At 37.7% G+C, this 25125-nt stretch overlaps 1 protein-coding gene across 15 annotated transcripts in view; it reads left to right on the top strand.

Moving 5' to 3' along the window:
- Positions 1 to 25125, top strand: part of MAST2 (microtubule associated serine/threonine kinase 2) — a 191953-nt gene that overhangs the window by 123149 nt on the left and 43679 nt on the right. For 12 of the 15 annotated variants that reach the window (XM_080602211.1, XM_080602219.1, XM_080602218.1 and 9 more), the window contains 4 exons: positions 6762 to 6837; positions 9325 to 9345; positions 11910 to 11988; positions 17603 to 17757. In XM_080602211.1, coding sequence (XP_080458337.1) covers positions 6762 to 6837; positions 9325 to 9345; positions 11910 to 11988; positions 17603 to 17757 — 331 coding nt within the window. The remainder of the gene's footprint in view (positions 1 to 6761; positions 6838 to 9324; positions 9346 to 11909; positions 11989 to 17602; positions 17758 to 25125) is intronic. The other 3 variants (XM_080602221.1, XM_080602217.1, XM_080602216.1) reach the window with 1 other exon arrangement.

Raw genomic sequence — 25125 nt, 5'->3', positions numbered from 1 at the left:
TGACCTCCACTCTTTCTTGGGGTTTCAGTCCTCTTATGTCCAGCAAAAGAAACAGAGGAAGAGCAACGTCAAATAAAATTAAATGTATACCTTTTAGCAGATATCTTATTTTGAGTCTCCTAGTACAGTTTATTTGTGCCAATGGTTTATCCGTAGTTCTCATGAGAAGAAACATCCTTATTTGTGTCTCTGTGCCTCTGGCAGACCATCAGCTGTGCAGTGTGCCATCTATGGTCTCTTATCTCCTACTTAGAGCAACATGAGATGTTTAAAAAAAATAATTATAATTTTCTGCCAGTTTTATCATGTCAGCAGCGATGAAATGCTTACTTCAAAGCAAATGGGCAACTGCTTGTTAGTCATCAGGGGGAAGTGCGTGGAGATGGTCTTCTGAAAGAAAAAGAATGTTTATTCAACCTGTGGTAGCCACAGATTTTTAGAAAGGGTCATGCATGAGGATTTAACAGCTTGCCCATGATGTTTTTATTGCTGAGGGAGGTAGGTGAAGTACGACTATGTAGCTTTCAATATTTCAGAACACCAGGAAAGACGGTTGTGTTTCAAGTATGGCCCTAATTGGGTTCAAGTGTATAGCTTAAAACAGCTTGAACAGTTGTGGCACGTACCCATCCACAGTGGAGCCTGTCTGGAAGCACATCACAGTTGTGTTTAAGACAAGTAACAGTTGTTTTCATTAGAATCGGACTTTCCTCCTCCTACATGGCAGTATGTTCTGTAAATACTTTCGGGAGACTGAAACTAAGGAATTGCTGAGAAAGTACAGCAAATTGGTAGGAGCTCGGCAAGAAGGAGCCATCTGCTTCTGTTCGCAGAGCATTGCGTCTGGAGAGGGAACATCCAGCCCATTGAAAGGAAAAAGAAGACAAAAGTCATTGTTCAGGGATACCTGAGAAAGCCTCAACCACTCAAGTTTTTATGAAAATGTGCTCAAAGCTGTAGCTTGTTTGAATTTACAGGACCAAAAGCTTGCATTTGCTAGAGGAATTCCATTTCACTTCTAACTCCCTTGGTTCTGTCGTGTGTGAATATGATAGTGATAGCTTCGTAAAATGTGGCCCGAAGAAGGCATTTTTCATGGTAGGGATTCTCTGCTTAGTTACGTTGTGCTTTTTACTTGTTCTTAGAATTGATACTTATGTTGGATTTAGAAAATTCTAAATCAGCTCTACATTGAACTAAAATGATACAGAAGGATGCTCCTCAGAATATGAAAGAAGTATCTGTGATTGGCAAATTGCAACAAGATGTTGATGTCATTCTCAGAAAACAAAGGCAGAAATGTTCACAACAAAAACACCTGTATTTTCTTTTGATTTGCTTTTCCCCACTGTCTGCTTCAAAAATGAAAAATTGGTCTTAGCATTTTTGATGCTGTCTCAGGCTTTACAAGCTTACCTTTTATTAGAAATATGTGACTGTCTAGAGAACTAGAGTAGCTAATCAGTGGTATGGCATCTTTCTTTAGCAGAATTCATCAAATATTTTTACTTTTTGTTCTAATGTGTCACATGGGATTTAAAACTATTAATTAAAAAGGACATCCTTTGTGACCTCCAAGAGTTGCAAATGGGGAGCAGGAAGATAAATTACTTGTAAGCTGAATTCTCTGCCAGTACTATATTTAGTTTTACCTGAGAATAATTATTTATTCAAAAGACAAAAGTAGATGAAATTTAGAGTAGAATCACAAATATTTTCGTAAGAAATATCATATATGAGATGTGAATTTGAGAACAGGCTGTGATATTTGTTTAGTATTTGAACAGAATCGATCAATCTGTTTGTTCAGACACATACACTGATAAGTTACTAGGAAAAGCTGCAGTCTCTTCCTGGCTTCTTGTGTCTTGAACATGCTCCTCTTCATGGCCATTCTGAACCTCTTTTACAATCAAAAGAGCAGCAAGCATGCAGAAATATAAGGGAGGCTTTCTAAAAAGTTCAAAACCGCTGTTCAAAAACCACTATAAAATGGAGTTCCTTATGGCACTTGCTGCAGGAGTTATTCTTCTGTATGTAATGTAAAAGTCAGGGGGTGTGATGTATCACAGCTGACAGTCCATCAGGCAGACCTAGCTCCTAATGAACACTGATCCTGGAAAAATACACATTTTAATATCTGAAGCAGCATCGAGATAGGATGTCAAGCAATTTCATATCCTAGAAAATTGAGAGGAAAAGTAATACTTAAGAAATCTAAACATTTGAGATGGAAGTATATCAAAACAATTTTTAACTCGGGTGTGGAATCACTTCTGATTCAAGAACTCTTAGTGTATTTGAAGTGTGCTAATTCACTTTTCAAGCTGTATGAAATAATGTTTTCCAAAATTACCTGGGACCTTGTTATAGAAAGCCACAGCTTGTTAACTTCATGGGAAAATCACCCTTCTTATTTAGTCACTCAAACTTGGATTGAAGGGGAGAACTTTAGGAATACAGGTTTGCAAACCTTCCATTTATTCTATTTTTTTCTTTTAAAATTAGAAATTTAAATTTATTGTGTATATATATATGTACATATACATTTATTATATATCACAGAATTGTAGGGGTTGGAAGGGACCTCCAGAGATCATCGGGTCCAACCCCACTGCCAAAACAGGTTCCCTATATGTACACAGACATTTATTATACACACACACATATATAAGGTATGTCTATATGCATACATATTTTCCATATGTTTGTTTGTATTTCTTTGAATCATTTTTAAAAAAATCTGAAAATTACAGAGAAGGTGTGCGTGGTACAGAGAAGGTGTGCACATTGTGAGATGGATTACTAAGTTACTGTTAGATTGTATTTTTAAATGTGAAGCTTAAAATCAATCAGACAAGCAACATAATCTTTATAATTCAGTAGGAAAGAGCGATTCTTAAAGCTGGATGAGAAAGGTCAGACTATTTTAAAGTTTACTTTCCACACTGCTGACTTCCAGTGCAGATACTTGTCTCTGCGCCCATCTATAATAACATGTGGAGAGAGCTGCTCGCAGGCAGCTCTGTAGTACTGAATTAAATTATTCTGCTCTTTTCACTGCAAGTTCAGTTCTTCCTTCTGGCTAAAAAGAAAAAAAAAAGATATTTTTCAGAGTCCCATTTATGTATCCGTTTTCCCTGTATCAGTAGAAAAGTTCAGTGCTATACAGAAGGGCAAGATTCTCCAGCTTCCTGAACCGAGCGTGCAGCTGGGGATGTCTGTTTCGAAGGGCCTGGGCTGTGGATCTATGCAGCGACCAGGCAATGTTGTGAAGAGAAGGTAAATCTTGTACAGAGTGAGCAGAGTGTGTCACGTACCACTCCAGATCCTGCCCTGGTTATCAAAGCTGTCGTTCATTTCCATTTTGTGTAAGTGATGCTCGGATGCTGTGACAGAGCCACGGCATTCGCTTTGTTTGAGAGAGGTGGTACACAGGTTTCTTAAAATGATTGTGGTTATTCTAAGATTTGTGTGTGCTAGAAGGCAGATAGTTCTGTATCATGCAATAAGATCCTTAGCTGCTTCTGTTAATATTCAGCAAATAATGTTAGCATATTGTTTGTAGAAGACCACAACAACTTTGTATTTATTTATTTTTACAAATCTCAGAAGCAGGCTTTACAAAAGGATTCTAGTCTGAGCTTTTGGACTTATTAACCTGTCTGATGAATATCATGTTTGTAGATGACACCTGAGACTTTGGCCTATCTCTCGCCTGTAAGGTCCATTCTTGTATTTTCAGGGTAGCAGATGTACAGATGCTTTGGCTGCATCCTTTCAGTGTGTCCAGGAAAAGGGAGGGTTCATGCCTGAATTATTAACATTCATGTAACTGTGTTGATTTACCTAATGGGTAATCATTCTGTGTAACAACCTCCCTTCAGACAGAGTCGTTTCAGGTTCAATAGTAGCCAACTATAACCCTTGAGCAACAGGGGAATTTACCTTTGCTAACAGAATAAATCGTCTTTCGATCAGTCTTGGTGAATGAGACCACTGCACTATGGCTTTCCTTATTAAAATTCCTTCAGCTATAGCAGATGCAGCAGTACTGGGAAATTTTAGGGAAAGTAGTAATTCCCCTTCTCCCTGTTGTTGTTTTAAAAGCTTTACCCAGACTTGAATTGAGTAGAAAAACTAATTGCTTTTCATTTTAAAACTTGAAGCAAATCACGGGGGATCTAATTAAAATTCCAGTGTCTGGAAGGAAATATGCTATATAAATCTGAAAAAGTTGTTGCTTAAAAATTAATAGTATCTCTGTACCAGATTGTGCAGGCTCAGAAGACTTCGAACACCCACATAGTTAATTTCAAAACTTAAAAACTGTCATTACCCAATTTGTTCAGTTATTCTGAAATCCTATTTTGATCATAATCTGGAAAGTTTGCAAAAGATTGATGAAGATATTAAGAAGGCGATGACAGTTCATTGCCTGTTCATAACAGCATTGGGCAACAAGCTTTTTGTTCAGAAAAATTGTCTTGACACAGCAGGATTCATCAGCAGCAAAGGTTTGGTGTGCACGCAAACACCCAGGTCCTACCAAGCCTGGCAGACTTCCTTGCTATGTCAGAATATCTGCTTTATTGCTTAAAGATGTTGCTACTACTGCACCCCCTTCTGATCTAAATTGTTCCTTCAGCTTTCTGCTCTGCTAGCAAGTAAATGGCAACCCTAACCCTAGCTGTGTGCTGCTGCTGGGATGTGTGTTTATGCACTGTTGAGTTGTTTTGTTGCTCTCTTAGCTTTTTTCCATCTTTCTTGTTAGCTTGCAGTGCCATCTAGACTGTGAAAACCGCTCAGCCTTCTCTCTGTTCGGCAGCAGTATGTCTCTGGTTTTCCCATGTGCCCATAAGAATTAGAGTGAGTCCAAGCTTGATAAATGAAGCACCAAAAATCATCTTGTTACTAATTTCTGATGGCTGTTCTCCCCCTGCCACCCGGGATATACTGGGAATGGGTTTGATGGTGTTCACTTTTGGGTGAAGACTTGCGTTGTGTCTTACTACGCTCAACTATTGGTAGTTCTTAACTAATAATTTATAACAATGCATTAAAACACAAAACCAACCCAAAGGAGAGCAAACTTGTTGCTCAAACCCTTTGTTTTTAATTTAGTTGCTGAAGCAGATTGTGCAGTGCTCTGGATTTCTCTTCCCTCTCCAGTTCTCTCATCGCCCCTTGGCACGTGCTAGATCAGCTCGGGGCTGCTTTAATCTCAACCAGCTGCTCTTTTTCCCCTGTACGCTTGGAGGCCAGATGGAGCGTGCTGGCCGGTGCCGCGGCCATCCCCACGCCGCAGAAGGCATCGGCTCCTTCTCCCTCTCCCCTTCCCTGCCTGCACACACCTCGCTCGTGAGAGGTTGTGGAGTGATGTTGCTGCAGGTTTTTTGTGAACCACGGTTGTGGCTGAAGTGTGAGAGAATGCAAACCTTCGAATGAGCACGGTGCTTGTCTTCAGTTTCTGCTCAGCATAACGGTTAAGGTACCTGAATAACTTGTGGTGAAATGAATGCAAGTTAAGTGTAAGCTCAAGCACAGTGCAGGATGGAAACAACCTCACACACAGCGCTGGCCGGGGGGGCGAGCTGGGCACCTAGTGCTTCTCCTGAAGTGGAGGCAAGTCCTCTGCAGGTGACTCATCACTGATGTTTGACCTATTGCTCATGTCTAACGTGACTTTTAGAATAAATGCATTTTATGTGGGATCTAAGCCCGAAGACATTTCTGATGATGACAGTTATGTACCGTGCGGTGCATTGTTTGTCTAGTATCTGCTTGTTTTCCTGCTCACGTTTTGATGTTATTTTATTGTCTGTACTCAAAGAAATCACTGTTGGCGTATGTTTACTATGGATAGTTTCTCTTTTGTGCTTGTATTAAGGATCTGAAAGAGCAAACCACTTAAGAATGTGCCTGATAGAAGCAGTAAACTCATTGACATGAAGCTACTAATTTATCTTCTAAATTTCAAAGGTTTCTGCAGTTAGTCTGTAAATGACTCTGGCTTTCAGGAGGGCTTTTATAAGGTTGTTGCTTTTTACTTAGAAATAAAAGACATCGCTTATACTACTTACCAACCGTATGCTTACACATCATAGAACAAAGCCAGGAGAAAAGATTCTTGTGCAAAGTAAAAATCAAGCATTCGTTTTTCCTCAGTGTATGAATTCAACAGAACTTTCATTTTCGTAGTAGAAGCATTATCTCAACAAACTGGTGGTTAGGTTTAAGGCTATACATTGTGGCCTGATTACCTTCCTTGAGTGTCTACTCCTTTTATTATCATGTGTAGTTCCTTTGGTATGTCTTTTTTCCTCAGTGAATTTTACGTTCAGCAGTAATAAACACTTTAAGCATGAAGATGCTTTCTTACTATTTATTATTCCTGGAAGTGTTGTCAATGCCATTTCTAACCTAGGTTTTTCATTGAGAAGTGTCAGGTAACGATTGTGTGTGGGAATTATTACAAAATATGTAAAATACATATTGATTGTGTGTATACATGATGCACTACTTATTTAAAAACAAGTAAGAAAATGTACACCTTAACTTATTTTAAAAGGAGGGAGACTACTGATACATTCATACCATAATATTTCTTTAGCAAACTAATGTGTAAATGATGAAGAGCTCAAGGAGCACATTGTCAGTTATTTATAGCTACAACTTGCAATTGAAAGTGTTTCTGCATGGTTACTCTGAAGTTACTCTATTGCAAGTGTGAATTAATTTTTGTTTGCTTTCTCAAACAGGCAGCAGCCCTTTGGACAGTCCCAGAAACTTCTCACCAAATGCACCTGCTCATTTTTCCTTTGTTCCTGCCCGAAGGTAGGTGAGGATATACTCAGTCTGGATTGGCAGGAAAATAGTGTATAACTTAAAAATTGCCTACAGGTTACAAGTTTTTGGGCTGTGTTTTACTTTCTCTGATGTTTCCAGTTCTATTTTATTCTTTTTTGTTTAGGTCTTGGCAACACTTGGAACATATCAGGAGCTTTTCAGACATAGAAGATGATAAAGTATATAAAGTAGTAAATACTGTTTCTAGGGAGAAGGCAGTGTTCTCCCAGGAAGATGACATACAGGCCATGTAAGATAACAAGCAGTTTAGTCATAATGATGTAAAAGCCAAGTATGATTAAAATAACTGTATCTCAGTGGTAATCCTAGATCCTCTTCACACTGAGTAACTGAGGTGTATTGTAAGTGTGCTGATCTTGTTTGTCTTTGTGCAGACCTAGCAAAAATACCTAAATTAGGCATGCACTACTGCATTCATTCACTGCTTTCTGAGTGGTAACAACTTCTTAGTTTTCTCTGCTGTCTTGGGCATTGGTGTCAAGGGTACATTACTGCTCTAATGAGGAAAATAGCTGATAATTGAAATTGCAAGTCTATAAGAACTGCTAAAAGAAGAGCAGTATTGAAAGACCTGAATGCAAAGCTATCATCTGTCCAGTAGCGAATGTTAGACAAATGCTGGTCACACTGTATATCAAACTGGTGGAAAGAAATCTGATACTGTTAGTGACCAATTTAGTATAAGGAATAGGATAGAAAGAATAAAGACAGCTGAGAGAAGCAAACAAATGGAGTATTGAATTTCGTATCCTAGCAGGTAGGCAGAAGTGGATAGTGATACAGAAAGTTAAATTTAGTTGAGAAATAAAGAACAACAACAACAAAGTGATCCCAAACAGTATTTGGGCAGGAAGCAGGATTGCTAGATTCAAGTGTGGGGAAGATATTTTAGAATTGCTAAACTCTCCTTCAGCCGAAGTTTCTTACCTGGGTTAAGATTACCCGAGGAAGTGTCGTTCTCAGAGGAAGTAAGTTTTCTGAGAAAGACAAATTTAGCTCAAGTACTAGTTAGAGAAAGGGTAGGTCTCAAAACTTTAAAGAATAATGAAGGGTTAGGATTTGGAAGCATGCTGGGTTTATGAAATGAAGAGAGAAGCTGCAGGTATACACTTTGTCGGGAAGGCAGGTAAATCCTGGAGTGTTTTCCAGCTAGGTGATTGCTAGAAGACCTGGTGTCTTTGAATACTCTTTGAAGTAGACTTTGGTCTTCACATTATTAGAAGAACTTTATAAAATCATGTAAAATGTGAAGAGCTGGGTATGTATTTTCATGTTGCCTTGGAGGGGAAAAAATCAGTTATAGGTGGTGTTAGAATAATTCAAATGGACTCACTACATCCACTTTTATTTTTAAAGAGGTATCTGGGCCTGATTTGGGTGTATTCTCTGTGTTCTGCTGAAGTCAACTGAATTTTTACCAGTTTTCTCAGTTTCTGGAGTTCTGGACAATGGATTAGAAGAAGAAAATTGCAGCTGAAACCGTTGTCAAAGCTTAACATCATTTGTTGGCTGTTTCAGCTACTTCAGTATTACTGCATTCTAAATTTTCAAACAAAAAATAAGTTTTAATACTAAAACTCTGAAGAGTGCCCTTTCCTACTTTTCCCATTTTCTTACCTGATTTTAAAGAAATAGACAAATACAGGTTAAGCCTGTCCTAATAAGTGGTGTGGTTCATTTTACAGTGTGCATGCTACTCTGTATACTTTATCTGTCACTGAAAAGAACACGTAAGCACAGCTTGTTTTAGAACCTTTTTTCTATTTTCTACTTGTATTACACCCTGAATAGCTATGCCAGCAGTAACAATACATACCTATTATATTATCAAGCTGTAGTATCAGAATAACTTCTGTTTCAAGTATGGTATTAAGTAATTTAAAATGTTTTGCTCTGTTACCCCAGACAAACAAATATTTTGCTGTACCCTTTTGATAAGCGTTGTTTGGGTCTTAACAGAGTTCTTACCTGATTTCTTCCATTGCCATCAAATAAATGATTTGTTGCTGGTTTTCTGCCTTTTGTATTTGTTGCAATTTCTTCCTTTGTTATCCTGTTTGGATATCTCTTGTGATTTTCGTTCTTTGATTATAGCCCTGTCATGAGTTGATTCTTGGGAAGCAGTAGGGATCACATTTGGAAAACTCGTTTTATTTTAAAACCAATTTCGCTACGATAGACTGTGCAAGATTGTCCTTAGTTTAGCTAGTGCTTCATAATAAATCTCTTACTAGATACCCTTTCAATGACTATTTGGTCTCCACAAAATTAGCATGTTCAGAAATCCTCTTGTATTATTAAGGTAATGTATCACTGATTTTGTCCATATTCAGTAAAAGCGATCTCACTGAAATACTAGTAACAGAATATGAGTTTGTTTCTATTTTCCAAAATCACATGTGCATCTTTTACTTCTCCCTCCCTCACTGTCATTGTACAATTTCTTCCATACAGCCACGGACACAGAGCAGACAGGTAACGTGTATCATATTGCTGGCGTATGTGTGTTTGTGAGCTAAGCTTCTGTGCAGCTGAGCACTAGCTTGTGTTCCTAACAAGTTCATGCTGTAATAACCCCATTTAGGCATTCAGTTTTTATTCTTTGGTAATCAAAACAGAAAATCTTTTTATTTTGACCTAAAATGTTAAACAGGTAGTGCTCTGGGAGAAGATGCTTTGTTCTTTTATCACCTTGTTTGGAAATGAATTTATGTTCATTAAATAGCATTATAGCTGCCATAAAAATACCTTGTTAATTAACTTATTAAAATGGCATTTTAAAGGCAAAACACATTGTTCCCATGTTTTTGTTGTTCTAGCTAAGTTTATTTTACAATAAATAATAAAAGACCAAAAATTTTCTTTCCAAGTATCTTTTCCTGAAGCAATATTGCATAAGGTCTCTCTAAAAATAAATTTTTATTAACAAAACACTGAAGTAGCTTTGAAATGTTTTGCATAAATGAAGGAGGACTTTTCTTTTAAAGTAAGTCTTTTTCCCACTGCCTTTGATTTGCAAGATTTCTTCTCTTGTCCCACTTCCTTCTGCTAGATACAGAGCTGATATCCATTGTCCTGACTGCTTAGCACATTTCTTGCCTAGATTGCATCAGTAGAAAATAGCCCAAGCATGAAGAGGTGCACTAATTTTCTAAGAGAGAAGGATTTTTTTTCAACGTTGTCAAAATGAAAATACTGAAGTATTTTCAATGCACAACTTAGGCTACTCAGTAAAAGAGGTGTTAGGCATTCCTTTCACAAAAAATGAGTGATTTATACATTCCTGTCTACTCTTTGAGAAGATGGGAACATACTGTCCTGCCTTGGGACTCAGGGTCCAAACTGAGGTCGAATCATTGACCAGAAGATCTCCCCAGTACCCCTGTGCATTAGAAGAAGCTGAATGAAGATCTCTGTAGCTGACAGCTGGTTTTTAGTCCCTGAATGCAGGACACAGTGACTTTGTAATGCTGGCCTTTGTTGTTTTTCAGGGTTAAGAAAGGAATTTCATTTCTCTTGGAATTTTTTGAGATTGTTCTTTTACACATATTTGTCTTAACAAGGAAAACATCACCTGTGGCTAAATGGGGTTTAGCTATAATGAATGCATGCATAGAAATCTGCATTACAGCTTGATATATTTTATGCATGAAGCATGAATCTTTTTAACAACACTCTTGGTATAATATTCTTTTAGTAATATAGAACAGTGGGTTTATTTCCCTATTGTTCTAAAATAGGTGGCAAAGAGGAAGGGTATAGGTATTTTCAGGTATATGAGTACCTGATAATAAAAGGAACAAGATCTGGAAAAAATAAAAACAGATCTGTGGGTGTGCAGTGAACTTTTTTCTGAAGATTGAGGCTTTGTGTGTTCATAGCAGGATGAGAAATACTACTGTGAAGATGATAGCAAGTTTTTTATTAGCACTATGTCAAACCTGTACCAAGCATCCTATTTTATAATGCTCTGCGTAAATGGAATGATGAAATTACAACAAAACCCCCAAATTTTTCCAAAGCCAGTTAGAACAATGAACTGTTCTAATTCAGTTTCACTTTATGACCAGTTACTGATGATCTGCCCTACTAAAACAAACAAGCAAGGGGAAACTGACGTGAGGGAGACTTCTTTAATGCTCATCCTGACATGTAACAGGGCATGTTTTTTAATTATAGGAAACAAAATGCATTCAAGATTGAGGTGAAATCAGAGGCAGAAAAAGCACAATAGACTGAGCAGAATTGAGTACAATTTCCAACCTCACTGAGGTGGATTTTAGGGGTAGGAGAGGGTTTCAAGGAGGATAGTACGGGTTCTTCACCAAGCATCTGATGTTGGTAAAAACACGATCTGTTCTGCAATGTCTCAGGGATGTTTTGGCTATTTTCCCTGATAGTCATGTTTCTTTGGCTATGATAAGTAAATAACTACTAACATTATACTGTTCAGAGGAGAAAGAGACCCTGGGTGTTATTTCTGTCTCTTCTGTATTTCAAATGCATCTGTCGGCTCTGTTTTGATCTGCTGTAGTGGATTTGACTCACAGCTGTGTCAGTGGCTGAGCTGGGCCAAACTCACTAAACTAGGTAAACAAATGAGTCTGCTTTCACTTGATTCTTGATCTGAAAACTTTTTTCTACAATTTTCAGCATTATTTGGGAGACAAGGAACTGCATAGGTATAATAATTTTAGGCGAGACTCTTTTCAAAGAAGTTTGAAATGAGCTGATTTCATTTGTCTGTTCCTCAAACTTCAGTTTTTGCTCAACTGGCAATATTTGCAAAGCATATGCTTAATGCAGGAATCTGATGCCCATTTGCTTTGTCTTTTCCAAGGTCCCTTAATTTTGCTCTTAAAACTTACCCTAGCTGCTTTTTCACAAAGACGATTCTAAATAGGATACCTGGTTTACCTGAGTATTTTAAGACTGGAATAAAAATGTGCAGTTAAGAGATTTGGGGGAAAGATTTATTTCCCCCAAGTACTGACCACAATATATCTATCACAGTAATTTCCTTTGTTTCCTTTCCATAGAACGGATGGACGCCGCTGGTCCTTGGCCTCCCTTCCCTCATCAGGATATGGAACGAACACTCCCAGTTCAACAGTTTCAGTAAGTGCCCCAGATTTTTCCAAGCAATTCAGTTTGTATGAACACACCCTAACAAATCAGCTTCTGAGTCTTTACTAAAATATCTGATCTTTCTTCATTGTTTTGCTAACATTATTAAATATACTAATTATTTTAAAATTATTTTAATTATTGGTTCTGCTGCTTTTTCCTCCATTTCCCAGCTCCTATCATCTTGCACTTTGCCTTTTGCATTGGTGAAATCCCAGTGCAGCACTTGGCTCGACTGATCAGTTGAGAGGCACAATGTGTCAGGACTCTGAGACAGTGCATAATTACTAGCAAGCACTCAGCTTTTTTGTAACTGGGAAATGAAATTCTTGTCTGCGTTCAAGTTCTCAGTGTTAAAACCTGCTAACAGGCTAGCGGGAGGAAAAACTGATAATCCACATCTGTTACTCAACTTCAATAATTTGAATCTCCCAGTGATGCTTTGAATTTCTCACTTGTCATTAGAAAGGTTGGCTGCAGTTTACATGACTTCTTCAGTGCTTTGAAAAGGCTAACGTTGTTAATATCAGTAAGGCACTAACACCACTTTAACCCTTATAACTCAGATACTTTTTACAATGAATCCTATTCTTTAGTTTATGCAAATTAGTAGTTGTGGTTATCCACAAAGCAATCCTACAAAGAGACTAGAAACACTAAGGCTGCCTGTACAGACGTAATTTAACATGCTTTTTTATGTTACCGTGAGTGTCTTAAACTGTGTGGTCAAATACCATTGCCTCTTTCCATAATACTTCTACTGATCATTTGTTTTATACCTACTGTTTAGGTTATGTTCTTAATAATTGTAATACCTGCTTTAATTAGGACTCAGTATTCCATGAGTATTAATCTTACTAAGCAATAAATCTAAATGAGTAATAATCTTACTCTGAATGCAGCATCATTATTTTAATTCTGAGATGTTCTATTAAATTCATCCATAAACTTTTTAGTGCCTCTGAAATGCAATTTTATCTTCACAGTTCCTTGGGACATGAGTGTTAAAATCATTCTAGATAGGTGAAGAAATTGGAGTCAAAATTCTTAGGTATAAATTGACATGATTAAAATCTGTTTTTTGCAACATGAATATTGTCTGTATTGCTTCATATGTTCAGACATTCCTTTAGACTCTAGTTCGCACTATTTCGACAACTTGTTATCTTTTGTCCTTCAGGACAGGATTTTCTTATTTTTTGCCTCCTTAGAAAGCAGGTGACTTGATTTCTGTCTCCCCATGTAGGAGAAGGGTGTGTACAGATCGGTAGGTGTGAGAACAGAAAAATGTGGGAGAAAATTTCAATAGCAACACAGGAAAAGGACGGTCCTGGTTTCACTGCCAAGCAGTCTTATTTATCAAGCACCTGAGAACAGCTTTTGGACCTCTGCTTTTGCCTTTGGAGTCTCAGGTTAAATCTCTATCAGCAGAAGCCATGGTTGTGTTCTTGTCTGGGTACAAGCACCATGCTATTAGAGCATGGAGCAAGTATTGTTACTTTCAGAATGGGTGGCATCCAAATAGTCAGATGATTGATAATCACTGTGAGAGCTTCCCAGATTCTTGTGAAGATGACACCTTTGGAGACCAAGCTGCCTGCAGTGTCCAAGTCTTTATCTCCTGGTGTGTTGAGTTTTTCAAGAAATTATAGTTTGACCAGCCTTGGGGTATATGTCCCTGGAGAGAGCAAAACTAACAAAAGAAATCTATTGGAAATATCAGTCCTCATTTTGAAATGGGAACATGAAAGCTACTTTTAGAAAGTTCTCAGTTTTCTGACATGGGAAAGAAAGAATATTCCTGTCTTGTCGTGTTCCCAGAAACAGCTAGATCATTTTGATTGAACCTTTCCAGGAAAAAAAACAAAAAACAACTTAGACATGTCACATAGAAATCATCAGTCCAAATTCTGTAAGTCTTGTAAAGCTGTAAACAGAAAGCAGGACGGTAATGAGAAACATGTGGTGATAGTTGGATGTGGAGCTAAATTCACCTTCCTGCAGGGAAAGGAATAAAACCTGTATTCCAAGACTTTTTTTTTCCTAAATGGATGAATCTTTACTCTCTTTTCCTTTTCCTGATTCAGTTTTACACTCTCAGAAAGACATTGAAATGTGCTGTTTAGTAAGTTCCGAAGCAGTCTTGGAGGCTTTAAACTTAGGATAGGCTTAGAAATGTAATACTGCTTATTGTCAGAGTATTTCTTAGATTAGAATTAATTTGAATTGATCTTAATAACAATTCTGAAATTGATAAGCAGAATTATTCCTATGTAGACTTTAAAACTGAAGTAAGAAGATGCAAGGGGTTTTTCAGAAGCGCACAGTGAATTAATGCCATGGGTGAGAACATAACAGAAATTTGGGCTTCTGTTTGGTGTGATAAAGTCCTCTAGATCATGTTTCTTTTCTTCTGCGTTCCGCTGGCCTGAGTTTCGGTCTGGCAGTTAGAACTGACTTGCATCTCTGTGGTCATAGATCAGCTATTCTACCAACCAACCAACCAGCTGAACAAACCAAGGCACACACTTGTTTTAAGGTCAGTGGAAACTTGTAGATTCTGCTTTATTTTTTGATTCCAATTGATGGATGACACTTCTTAAAAAAATACATACTTCATATCAATCATAAAGACCACATACATCAGGCCGACACTGAAAAAGCTGGAGAAAACCTTTCAAGTAAGATGTATATGGAATAGTCAGTTGAATGGGCCCATATACAATGATTTTTAAGCATCTAGTTTACTATTAATTTTCTAGATGCAGAGTAAATGTATACTATATTATTATTAGCTTAATTGTATTTTTTATTTTTACTGAAGAAGAGTTAGCTAATTCTGCATTTGTAATTAAGACACCAGCAGTGTTAGGCTGCTGTAAATATTGAGTACACTGATGTGATTACATAAAAATCAATAATTCAGAAGTGTTTAGTTTTGCTCTTGTGCTTTCTCACTGAAAAGTTGTATGCCTTAAGGTTGCTAGAGAAAGCCCTTGGCAGAAGAAAGTCGGTTTCTCGGCATGGTCTTCGTAGAATCAGAGAATGCTTTGGGTTGGAAGGAGCCTTGAAGATCATCTAATTCCAGCCCCCCTGCCACCTCCCACTAGACCAGGTTGCACAAAGCCCCATCCAGCCAACACTTCAGAGCTGGGGCATCCACAGCTTCTCTGGGCAACCTGTTCCTCACCACCCTTTGAGTAAAGAACTTCTTCCAAAGTAAAGAATTTCTTCCAAAATTATTTTTTCTGAATAATTTATTTCTGAAATTATCTTCAGAGCTGTCCTTAATTATTCCTTGGAATTACAAACTTTACGATCTAATTGCTTTTAAGGAGAGAAAGTGGAAGGAGGATTTTGGTGGGTCATCCATGAGTTGAGTAACGCAGCTTCCCCAGTGACTTTGCTGTTGGGAAATGTGTTTTTTTCTAGAATTTCAGGTTTGATTTTTCTCTTCTAACTCTAGTAACTAATAACTTGATATGTGCTAATTTTCCTAATGTTAGAGTTTTAGTTTAATTTTGTTTTGAATAAGAGATGCACTCATAATGCCAGAGCTCGAGTACCTGTTAATGCAGCACTTCATTAGCCAGTGTCTTTAGTACTTCCTGCTCTTCTGCAGGATTGGTTTTACTCATCACAAATAGGATGTCATCTGACACACACCTTTTCTTTGAGAAGTGCTGCTGTTTTTGCATAAGCAGGTGCTTCTTCCCACTGTTTGTATTGTGTAAGACAGGTGATCAAAGAAAGCTCTGAAAGGCAAGAAGGGCTTGCATAATTCTGTAATACAGAGAGAGAATCTTTCCTGCCAGATAGGCATAAGCAGAGTGTGCAGCAGAATTGCTGTGGGCAAAGGGCTGTCAATTACTCAGATTCTGTTTTGGCTTCAGTGTGGATTAGACGAGTGTAAGGTGATGCACCATCTGGGTAATTGTCACCAGGCGGACACTGCTGGGTGTGACTTCCCACCGTGGTCCTTCTAGACCTGCCTGAAGTTGGAACTTGTGGCTCCCTGTTCCAGCTGTGCTTGGGGATTCCCTGAGGCTTTCAGGCAGGTTCTTTTTTGTGCAATGCAGAGGGAGTGGATCTGGGCTCTGGAGCAAATTATATTGTTATCAAAGAATATGATCTTTAGGTTTATACGTTCTCACATTGAGTTCTTCATCTCAGTCTTGGCTAGAATTCTCTACAGATAAGAGTGTTGGATCTGCAACAATCTTGTTTAGTTTTTCTTCAGTTCAAGTGTAACTGTAACTCTGTCGGCAAATTTGGATGCACCTGGTTTAGGTGATCTCAGAATATTTTCCTTATCAGCTATACAAACACGCAGGACTCAATGAGCAGCCTTGTTAGCGTTTGGCTTTCACTGCTCAGCCATGCTTGTTAGCTTTCTTTTCCAAAAACCATCAACAGCAAATAAGTCCAGAAAAGCAAACTAGGTGAGTTAAAACTTGGGTCATACATATCACGTGATGCATAATTCCTTATTACCAATACTTCTGGTATTAGGATGCTTTGCTTACTAGTTAGAGTGAGGATTGTTGTAGCAAAAGGAGAAGTTCTTCCATTGGAAAAATGTGCACAAATGATTTCATCAGACTGATAAGAAGCCTCAGAACTTAGGTTAGTATGGTGTTTTTCATAAGGCCCATTGGTGTTATTCAGTGCTGCTCTGGTTATTTAGCACTTCAGAGGATTTTAAATTTGTCCTTACATAATATATTTACTTATTTTTGAAAAATGGAAAGGGACATTGAAAATAATCAGACAAAAAAGTGCATTTTTTAGTTGACCCACAGCTTTTTCCCCTGGAACATCCAACATTTGATGTTATTAACACTTCCCACAAATATTGTTTTGAGCTCAGGTTTCTTTAGGTTCAAGAATTAATTCTTTTTTCATGTCTATCATTATCACAGGACACATCATATAAATTTATCGACTTATTTAAAAATGAATGAGCTGCTTTACTGTTTGTAAAAGGAAACTATTAATCTTGTAACTCTACAAAGTCAGCTGCTTTCATTTTATTATTTCCTACCTGGTTAGAAAAGAAGCCTGATGGGTAAAGAAAAGGAGAAATAAAATTGAGATCATGGAGAAATAAAATCCAGACCATTTACAGTAGCAATTTCAATTGAGAGCCAATAATCAGTAAAAACTCCTGTGTCTACACAGCTCCATAGCATTCTGCATGCCAGTGAAACTCCTGAGCTAAGAGAGCATGAGTGAAAAGGAAAGTTGCTCACCACTCCAGGAACCTCCTTGTCCTTTCCAGAGTAGCACTGTTGTTCATGTATATTCCGTTCTGTCTCCTAAGAGTAAATTACCTTCGTGATCAAATGTAACGGTTCCAGAATCAGATGTATTGCTTCCCTAGCCTGTTCCCAAAGTTGTCCTGATCTCACCAGCTCTGTCATTGTACACAAGGTTTGGCTTAGCCTAAAGAGAACATTTAAAAAGAGGCACCTGGTCTGATAAGTAGCTTTCTTTTCCGCTGGAGTGTGCAGTGTCTGGCAGAATCCGTTCCTCCTCCATTCATTAGCTGACCCCTATGCATGCGTTTAGTGCATTTCTTTTCTGTATTTTTTTCTGTACTCAGTCATCATGCTCATCTCAGGAGAAGCTGCACCAGCTGCCCTTTCAGCCCACGGCAGATGAACTTCATTTCCTGACAAAGCATTTCAGTACTGAGAGCATCACTGATGAAGAAGGGCGCCATTCTCCAGCCTTGAGACCTCGATCTCGCAGTCTCAGGTGAGCTTCAGGTTATGTTTATTGAATATTTAAGATGTTGGACACAAGTATTGCATTTCCATGTGTGCTTTCAGCTCTAAGAAGAGTAAGAAAAAGTGGTTTTGTTTTTTTTGTTGCATGTTCTTGACTTTACTGAGCATTGACTCCACCTCACCTAATCAGAAAGAAATGTTTTTTTATTTTGCATTTAACACTAAGGATTTGAGTTGCAAAATGGTTAGTGTAGTCTGCTTTGTATCTTCACCATAACTCTGTGAAAATGTGATCCAGAAGCATCACAGACTAAGCCTGTAGGATGTAGATTTCCTTTAGTGAAGTTTCTTCTCAGAATTTTGCTGCAGTCATATAAGGAAGCTATTACAGTCACAGTTAATAACTTTTCCAGCAGTGCTTCTAAAAGAGTATGAAAACTGGAGTCGATGAAGTCAAAACCTCGAACAGAATTGCACCCAGAGCAGTGTTGTAATAGCACTGAAAACATTTCTTCTGCATTAGCAGTTGAATAATTTTTACTGTTGCTTCAGAGAATTGGTTCTTCAAAGATAGCAATCCAGTGGTTATTTCTGCAGTTGACTTTTTTCCATACTTAAAAATAGAAGCAACTAGAACCTAATCTTTCACAGAATTACAGAATGATGGAGGTTGGAAAGGACCTCTGGAGGTCTTGTCCGAACCCCTGCTCGGGCAGATTGCCTTAGGCAAAATGTTCAGGGAGCTTTTGAGTATTCCACAAACTCTCTGGGCAAGCTTTGTTCCAGTTCTCTAACAATTATTTGAAAAAAATATATACAAAAATCCACAAGCCATAAGTTTTTTATGTATTTGGTGCTGGACCAAGTAAATAAAAATCAAGGGATGCCTGCCTTCCACAGCATCTACATAACCTTTTGTTATGAAACAAAAAGGATTTCTACAAGCAGGGAACAAAGAGGTGAAGTATCCCTTATGCTCCTCATCCACCCTCTGACACTCTCAGATATCACTTTTAAATCAATGGACACAATTGAGTAGCTGTCAGCTGGAAACACTGAATCAGTGTGCCCAGCTCAGGACTTAGGCTGGGGTTTGTAATAGAAGTCAAATAGTCCAAGACAAAATGCCTGGTGAGTATTGTGTCATGGCAGAGCTGACCCCTCATGATTATTCATAATTATTTGTGTGTTCTAAACTGCAGTGCAGGCTGCATGGTAATTGCATATGGAACTGCTAAGTGCAGTTACACAGTAATCTACAAGAGCAGGTAAGTACTGTAGGTAGTAGTAGCGCACTTAGCCTGTGATCTCTACAAATTGCCATGTAGTAAAAAGAGTAGCTGTATGATTTGTACTAAATTGTTCAAGTCTCTGAACGGTAGTCCTACTTCAGTCTTGCTGCTGTCACTCAACGCTATCACTGATCAGTGTAGCTGTGGTAGTACTAATTTGTCGTAGATAAGACAGCTACTATAGGTAGACAACCCATCACTGAAGTATTTATTGTCCTAACACAGACATATTGCTGTTGGAATAATGAAGTATAAAACACTATTCCTAATGCAAGAATGACGTAAACAAAGACATGAAGAGCCTAATTCTGTTTTTTTCTTGTTATTATGAATTATCAGCTTTTTGAGATTTTTTCCTCTGTGAGCCAATTTAAAAGCAGAGTCATCAAGTTTACAATTTGTGACAAGATTAATTCAGCATGTCATATGACTGTGATTAATATTCGTTTCTCGAATGCTTTCTCTAGCTTTCTTGGGTTTTCAGTGTGATAATGGCCAACCCTTTTGGTATTCCAAATTTTAGGGTCAAATTTTTTTTTAAGCTTACTGTTCCTGATTTGTTTTTCATTTTGCTTATTGCTAGTACTGTGATGCTGTGTGACTCCAAAGCACCTTTACTGCTACCAAACATCCATACTGGCCCTTGCACCTCAAAGGAAAATTGCTCCAATTAATTGTATTGGTGTATCAGTGTTTGCATGAGTTAGTACTCCATTTGGCAGGGGGTAGCCGCTGTCAAATGCTGGGACTGTTTGTTGTTGTTGTTGTTTTGTTTGTTTGTTTTGTTTTGTTTTGTTTTTGAGGGCCTCTGTAACCCCAGAATTTTTCTAGAAGTATCAAATCATCCTTTTATGGTCCTAGCTAGAGTATTGCCTAGATAGAACTTTTCACTAGATAGAACTATGTTCACTTCTTTTAAAACAATCCTGGGCTTTACCTGAAGGAGATCTTTTTTTCCCAGGAGTAAAATGCATGGAGAGTGTGAAAATTCACAAACTTGGCATCATTACTCTTTTTAAGTTAGAGAGGTGCTGCATTCCATCTTTTCCCAGTTCTTTTTACTTGTCATCGTTCAACAGTTGCTAACAAGTGGGAAATGTTGGAGTTAAAAGTCGGGCTGACTAATAAGTCTTTCAACAGCTGCTTTTGTGCATTCACTCTGCCCCCCGATCTGCCCGTTTTCCTTGATCTCATTTCATATTTCAGTGTAATGCTGTCTAGGGAAAAAAGATCGAAGATTGCAGCAGTGAATCTTTATATAGTTGAAGTAGATGAGATCACCCTTAATCAAATGTGCTCCTTCATCAGTTTGCTGGGCAGTGCTGTTTAAATGCAGTCCTCCAGTCTGACTTTCAATGTGCTAGATCCTGCCACTGAGAATATACAGAGACAATTCTTAGAAAATGCCAGTTACTGGGAGAAGCTTCTGACAAAAAGTATCCAAGATGGGAACAAAGATGGGAACAAAGTTGCAACACCACACTGGTGGCCCATACAGTCCATTTTTTGTCTTAAGAATTGATCTTTCAGGATATAAAGTTCTCTCATCTCTGAAGCACCAGCTTGAACCATGTGAGTAATCTGCGTGGTTTCAGCACTTGATGCTGCTGCTTTCACAAAGTGCCCAATGCCACAAGCTACAGAGGAGAAGGCGGTGCTCCACGCAGAGCAGGGGTTCACGCAGCCACGGATGTCACCACAGAAAGATAATAGTTTTATATTCCTAAGACTAAGGCATGTATTTCTTACCCAAATGCGTTCTGTGTTAAAGACGATGTTGGCCCATTTGTTTTCTCTCTCAAGACAGTGAATTTTGTGAACTTGAAGTTGTTCAGAGCGGTGATCAGTTTTAAATTTAACTAGGTTTCACTCTGTGTCTTTATGGTCTCCTCTTGGGAGGAAAAGTGGGTATTTTTACTTGACCTCTGTGCTGTTTTTTACTTTATAGTCTTTTCTGTCTAAAGCAGTTCCAGTCTTTGTTGGCATGCACAGAAGAAATGAAAAAAAAAAAAAAGGTTTGGAAAAAAATGTGTGTTGGAAAGAGAGCTAGTTGCAGTTCCTGTGTAAGACTGTAGAAAAAAATCATTAGTCCTTGCTTTCAAAGTGATTGAGATTGAAATGTGTTCTCTGTCCCCTAATTTTCACTCTCACCCACCCATCCCTTACACTCATAAGGCACTCCTAGTATAACTAAAGGCTTGTGGAAAACAGTTCTGCAATACAAAAACAGCTGCAAATAGCATTTGTCCCCAGACTAAAGGTAGCTAGAAGCTCAGTGTTTGTAAAATTAATTAAAAAAGAATGATTCAGAAAGTGTGTAAACAATTTCATCCTTTTGCAAGCTCAGAAATGACTTTTCAAAGCGCTCTGTGAGAAAGGTTCTTACTGCTTTGTTTCATCACTCGCCTGTTCCTTAAAAAGACTGATTGCTGTTTATTTTACTTTGCCTCAGTTTTCCTTTTTGCTAACAGCACTAGAATAACTGCCCAGCATGGACTTTCTGTGCTGTTTGGTTTTGGTTATGCAGAAAGAAGGATTCTTGAAAAAACACTGACAAATAATGTAAAGTTGCACGTTTAACTTTCTGCAGTTTCTTCCTCTGCAGTATAGATTTTCACTCTCAGGAAAACTGTATTTCACAGTTACCATGTGTGTTGTTTAAATTCAGACTCCAGTAGATGATTTCTGCTCTACTGAGTTCAGTTCTCTGTTGCTCCTTGGCTCGTCCAGGAACAGGACTAGGCCCCAAGGCCTAGTTGCTGTGGTCTGTGTGAGGTGCTGAATCAGAGTTTTCTGCTCTGAAGTTCGACCAGCAGATGGGGATTGGCCATATTTGATTCTGCTTTACCTTCTCTCTTTTTTTTTTTTTTTTTTTTCAGGGGGACTTTTCTGGGATCTAATATAAATGTAATTTCTTTGAGGACAAATGTTTATATATTTAATTCTTGGGGGAAGATGGAGGCTGGCACTGCTGACCTTCAGCAAAACATTTATAGTTTCCACTTCATACAACTTCAGCTCTCTAGTTTTACAATTACTTGTTTTTTGTGTCTGGAAATGACAAAAGTATAAGGCCTATGATTTTAATTTTCCTGTGGACATTGGCTTCTATAATATGGTATACATTCATCCTAAATAAACCTCCGTGTGGGGTTAAAGCAGGGAGGAGAACAGAGCTTTTAACTTCTCTGCATTTTTCTAGTAAATACAGCTGTCACCGTGAAGGAAAAATACCTATTTATAAACAGCTCAGTTTTATTTAGTCACTGCTCAGCTGGCTTTTTGTAAGATTTAATTTATTAATACACTACTTCTTGAGATAGCTGTCTATTAGCTCTTTTTACTTTCTAGTATCAGATACAGATACGTGAGTTTTGACAAGCTGAAGTCTAGAAGCCTTTGTGGGAGAAAGATGTCACTGGAAGTCTACTACCACATCATTTCATGAAGTGAAGGGAAGGGGAAGAACAGAGTAGTTTTTCATTTTGCTGTTAAGCTTAAGGGGACAGATATTATTCTTCTAATGTCTGCTCTGCTGAAATGAAAAACTCACTGACAATAATAATTTCTTTGACCTACCCATCTACACCAGGAAGAGAGAAGAAGCCTGCTTTTTGTCTTGAAATGTTATGCACGTGCACAGTATGTGTCCTGTTCTACAGAAAAGTATCTGTTCCTTTGTGAGGCTTGAAATGTTAGACTGGTTTTGTACCAAATATGATTTTTTTGTGCTGTGTAGATGTGCGAAGCTTTTGCATTTGAAAAGCTGTCATGCCAATAAAATATATTAGATCTTTTTTTTTTTTCCTTAAAAATTCTCTTACATTCTCCATTGGTAGCATTCAGTTATCTGCCCAGTCCTGGTTTGTTTTTTTTTTTTCTTTTTTTTTTTTTTCATCTGGTTATGTCTTCAGTATGCTATAAAATCAGTAATCAGAAGTGCCTGGTAGCCAGCCTTTGGTTAGTTAGTCACTTACCCACATATTTTTTTCTGTAGTTTCCTAGGTTAAAGCTCAACGTTTAAAAAGTTATGGTGCATTATATTATGTTGCACTTCTTGCTGTAGTCAGCTAGACATTTAATTTAACATGTTATTTTAGGTGAATTTTATTTAGAATGACAATTTGAACCTTCATCCTGTGTTCTATTCTCAGTTGCATGAATGCTCTTTCATTCTAGGTGGTAAAAAATTTAAAATAAAATGAGCGAAAACTGCCAGTGCCCAAGAAGGCTAAGGAATTATAAGAGTTTACTTGCCAGTCAGTAGACTCTTCTACAAAGAAAATAAGAATTGTTTTGTTTCAGAATTGTAAAAAACAAACAAAAACAAAAACAAACAAAACCCACTATCACACTCAAATAATTTTGGCTGTTCTTAAGGAAATACTCCAGCTGCTGGCAGGACAGGTCAAGAAGCATGTCTTCTGTATAGCTATTAACTTCCTATATTTGTATGAATAAAGTGTTTTGAAAGTAAAAGGAAAAAATATTCACGAAAAAATATTCATGTTTTGTTGTAGTGCTAAGACACCAAACACTTAAGCATGCACAAATTTTCGTAAGACTACTTTAGAGTTAAAATGAGATATATATGTGCCTACATAGTTCTGTAGTTAGTATCAAAAGGCTTATGTATCCTTGTAATTTATACCTCACTTAAATCACACGGAGCAACAATTCATTATAGAAAAATAAATTATTTGAGAAATATGTTCACCAAATCTTTAGTTCCCGATGAACTCCCAGTAAAAAGGTGTCATGTGCTTGTACCGATGTGTTTAGTCTTGGAGAAAGAAGAAGAAACATAGTTAGCTAAATATGTAGGGAGATTTGCTCCTAAGTATGACACTTTTTTATGTCACTCTTTGAAAGCTCTTACCCTTGCTTTTATTGTCACACATTCTGTGCAAATACAAATGTAAGTTTCTTTATACAGAATTTTTTTCTTTATCAAAGAGGATATATTCTTGTTGAAAAAAATAACAATAAAAATGTGTTTTTACTTGTTATGAGTAACCACTGAACATCCAAGTCAGTTTTTCTCGTGTAATGTGAGTTCAGTGAGACATTTAGTTTGAAGTGCATTTTCCCAAGCTGAGGGATAAACCTTAATAAAAACAAGACACAATCTAATTCATGGAATTCCAGTGCCAGGCATGAAAAAGAGATTGGTGTTGCTATATTCTGTGAGCCAGTGAGTTAAATTTTCTCTGAATTGTAAATATATATTCCCAAAAGAATGCTTTTCCTTTAAATAGGTTAGCGGCAAGGTAGTAACTGTAATGCATTCAGAGTTTAAAATGCATTTATTCCATTTAGAGAGATCCATTTCATCTTTCACAAGAAAGTTTAAAATGTTTGAACTGATTCAAAATAAAATTGCATTTTTTTATATATAGAGAGAGAAAATATTTTTCGCAATATGTGGTGCTCTTAAAATCATGAAGACAATAATCGTATTATTGGTCCAAATAATTGAAGCTCTTGCTTGTCTTGAATGTTAAAACAACATCACCAGAAAAATGAGATGCTGTAGGCGATCCTGTAGCTGGGGATTATCTGCATTACCTCACTCCGGCTGTCCTCAGTGGTGGAATGAGTCAGAGCATTGCATACCATCAGATGTGATGAAATGAGATGCAACTCTTCTTTAAAAACCACCCAAACAGTGATATAAATGCAGTTTGTCAAGATTTACTGTCCTTTTTGTGTGTGCGTGTGTGTGTGCCTTGAAGTTGCTTGCTAACCTATGCATACATGCATATGCATCCATGGTGTAACGTGCCCAAGGGAGTGCAGTTCTCATGAAAGTATTCTGTTCCTCCTGCTTGTGGTATTTATATATAAGATTTAGCTGAATAACACTGTTCGTGCATCCCTCCAGTAGCATGGTGTTCTTCAGACAAAGGAAAGCGAGTCTTCTCAAGGTCCTTGTTGCATTTTACTCCGCTCCTTTCCAGCACTAGAGACTCTGGAGGTAATAGGGATTTCTTCCTGTACAGGTCTGCTGCCATTACCGTGGAGGGCAGTAAGAGAACATGGGCAGTGACAGCACCTTTAACGAATGCACTTTTTTTTTTAAACATGCTAGTGTGTTAGGGCTT

This window comes from Anser brachyrhynchus (genome assembly GCF_964034855.1).
Source record: "Anser brachyrhynchus genome assembly, chromosome: 8".
In the NCBI taxonomy this organism is placed as follows: Eukaryota; Metazoa; Chordata; class Aves; order Anseriformes; family Anatidae; genus Anser; species Anser brachyrhynchus.
Note: the sequence above shows the minus strand (reverse complement) of the source record. Positions and strands in the feature narration are given on the sequence as shown.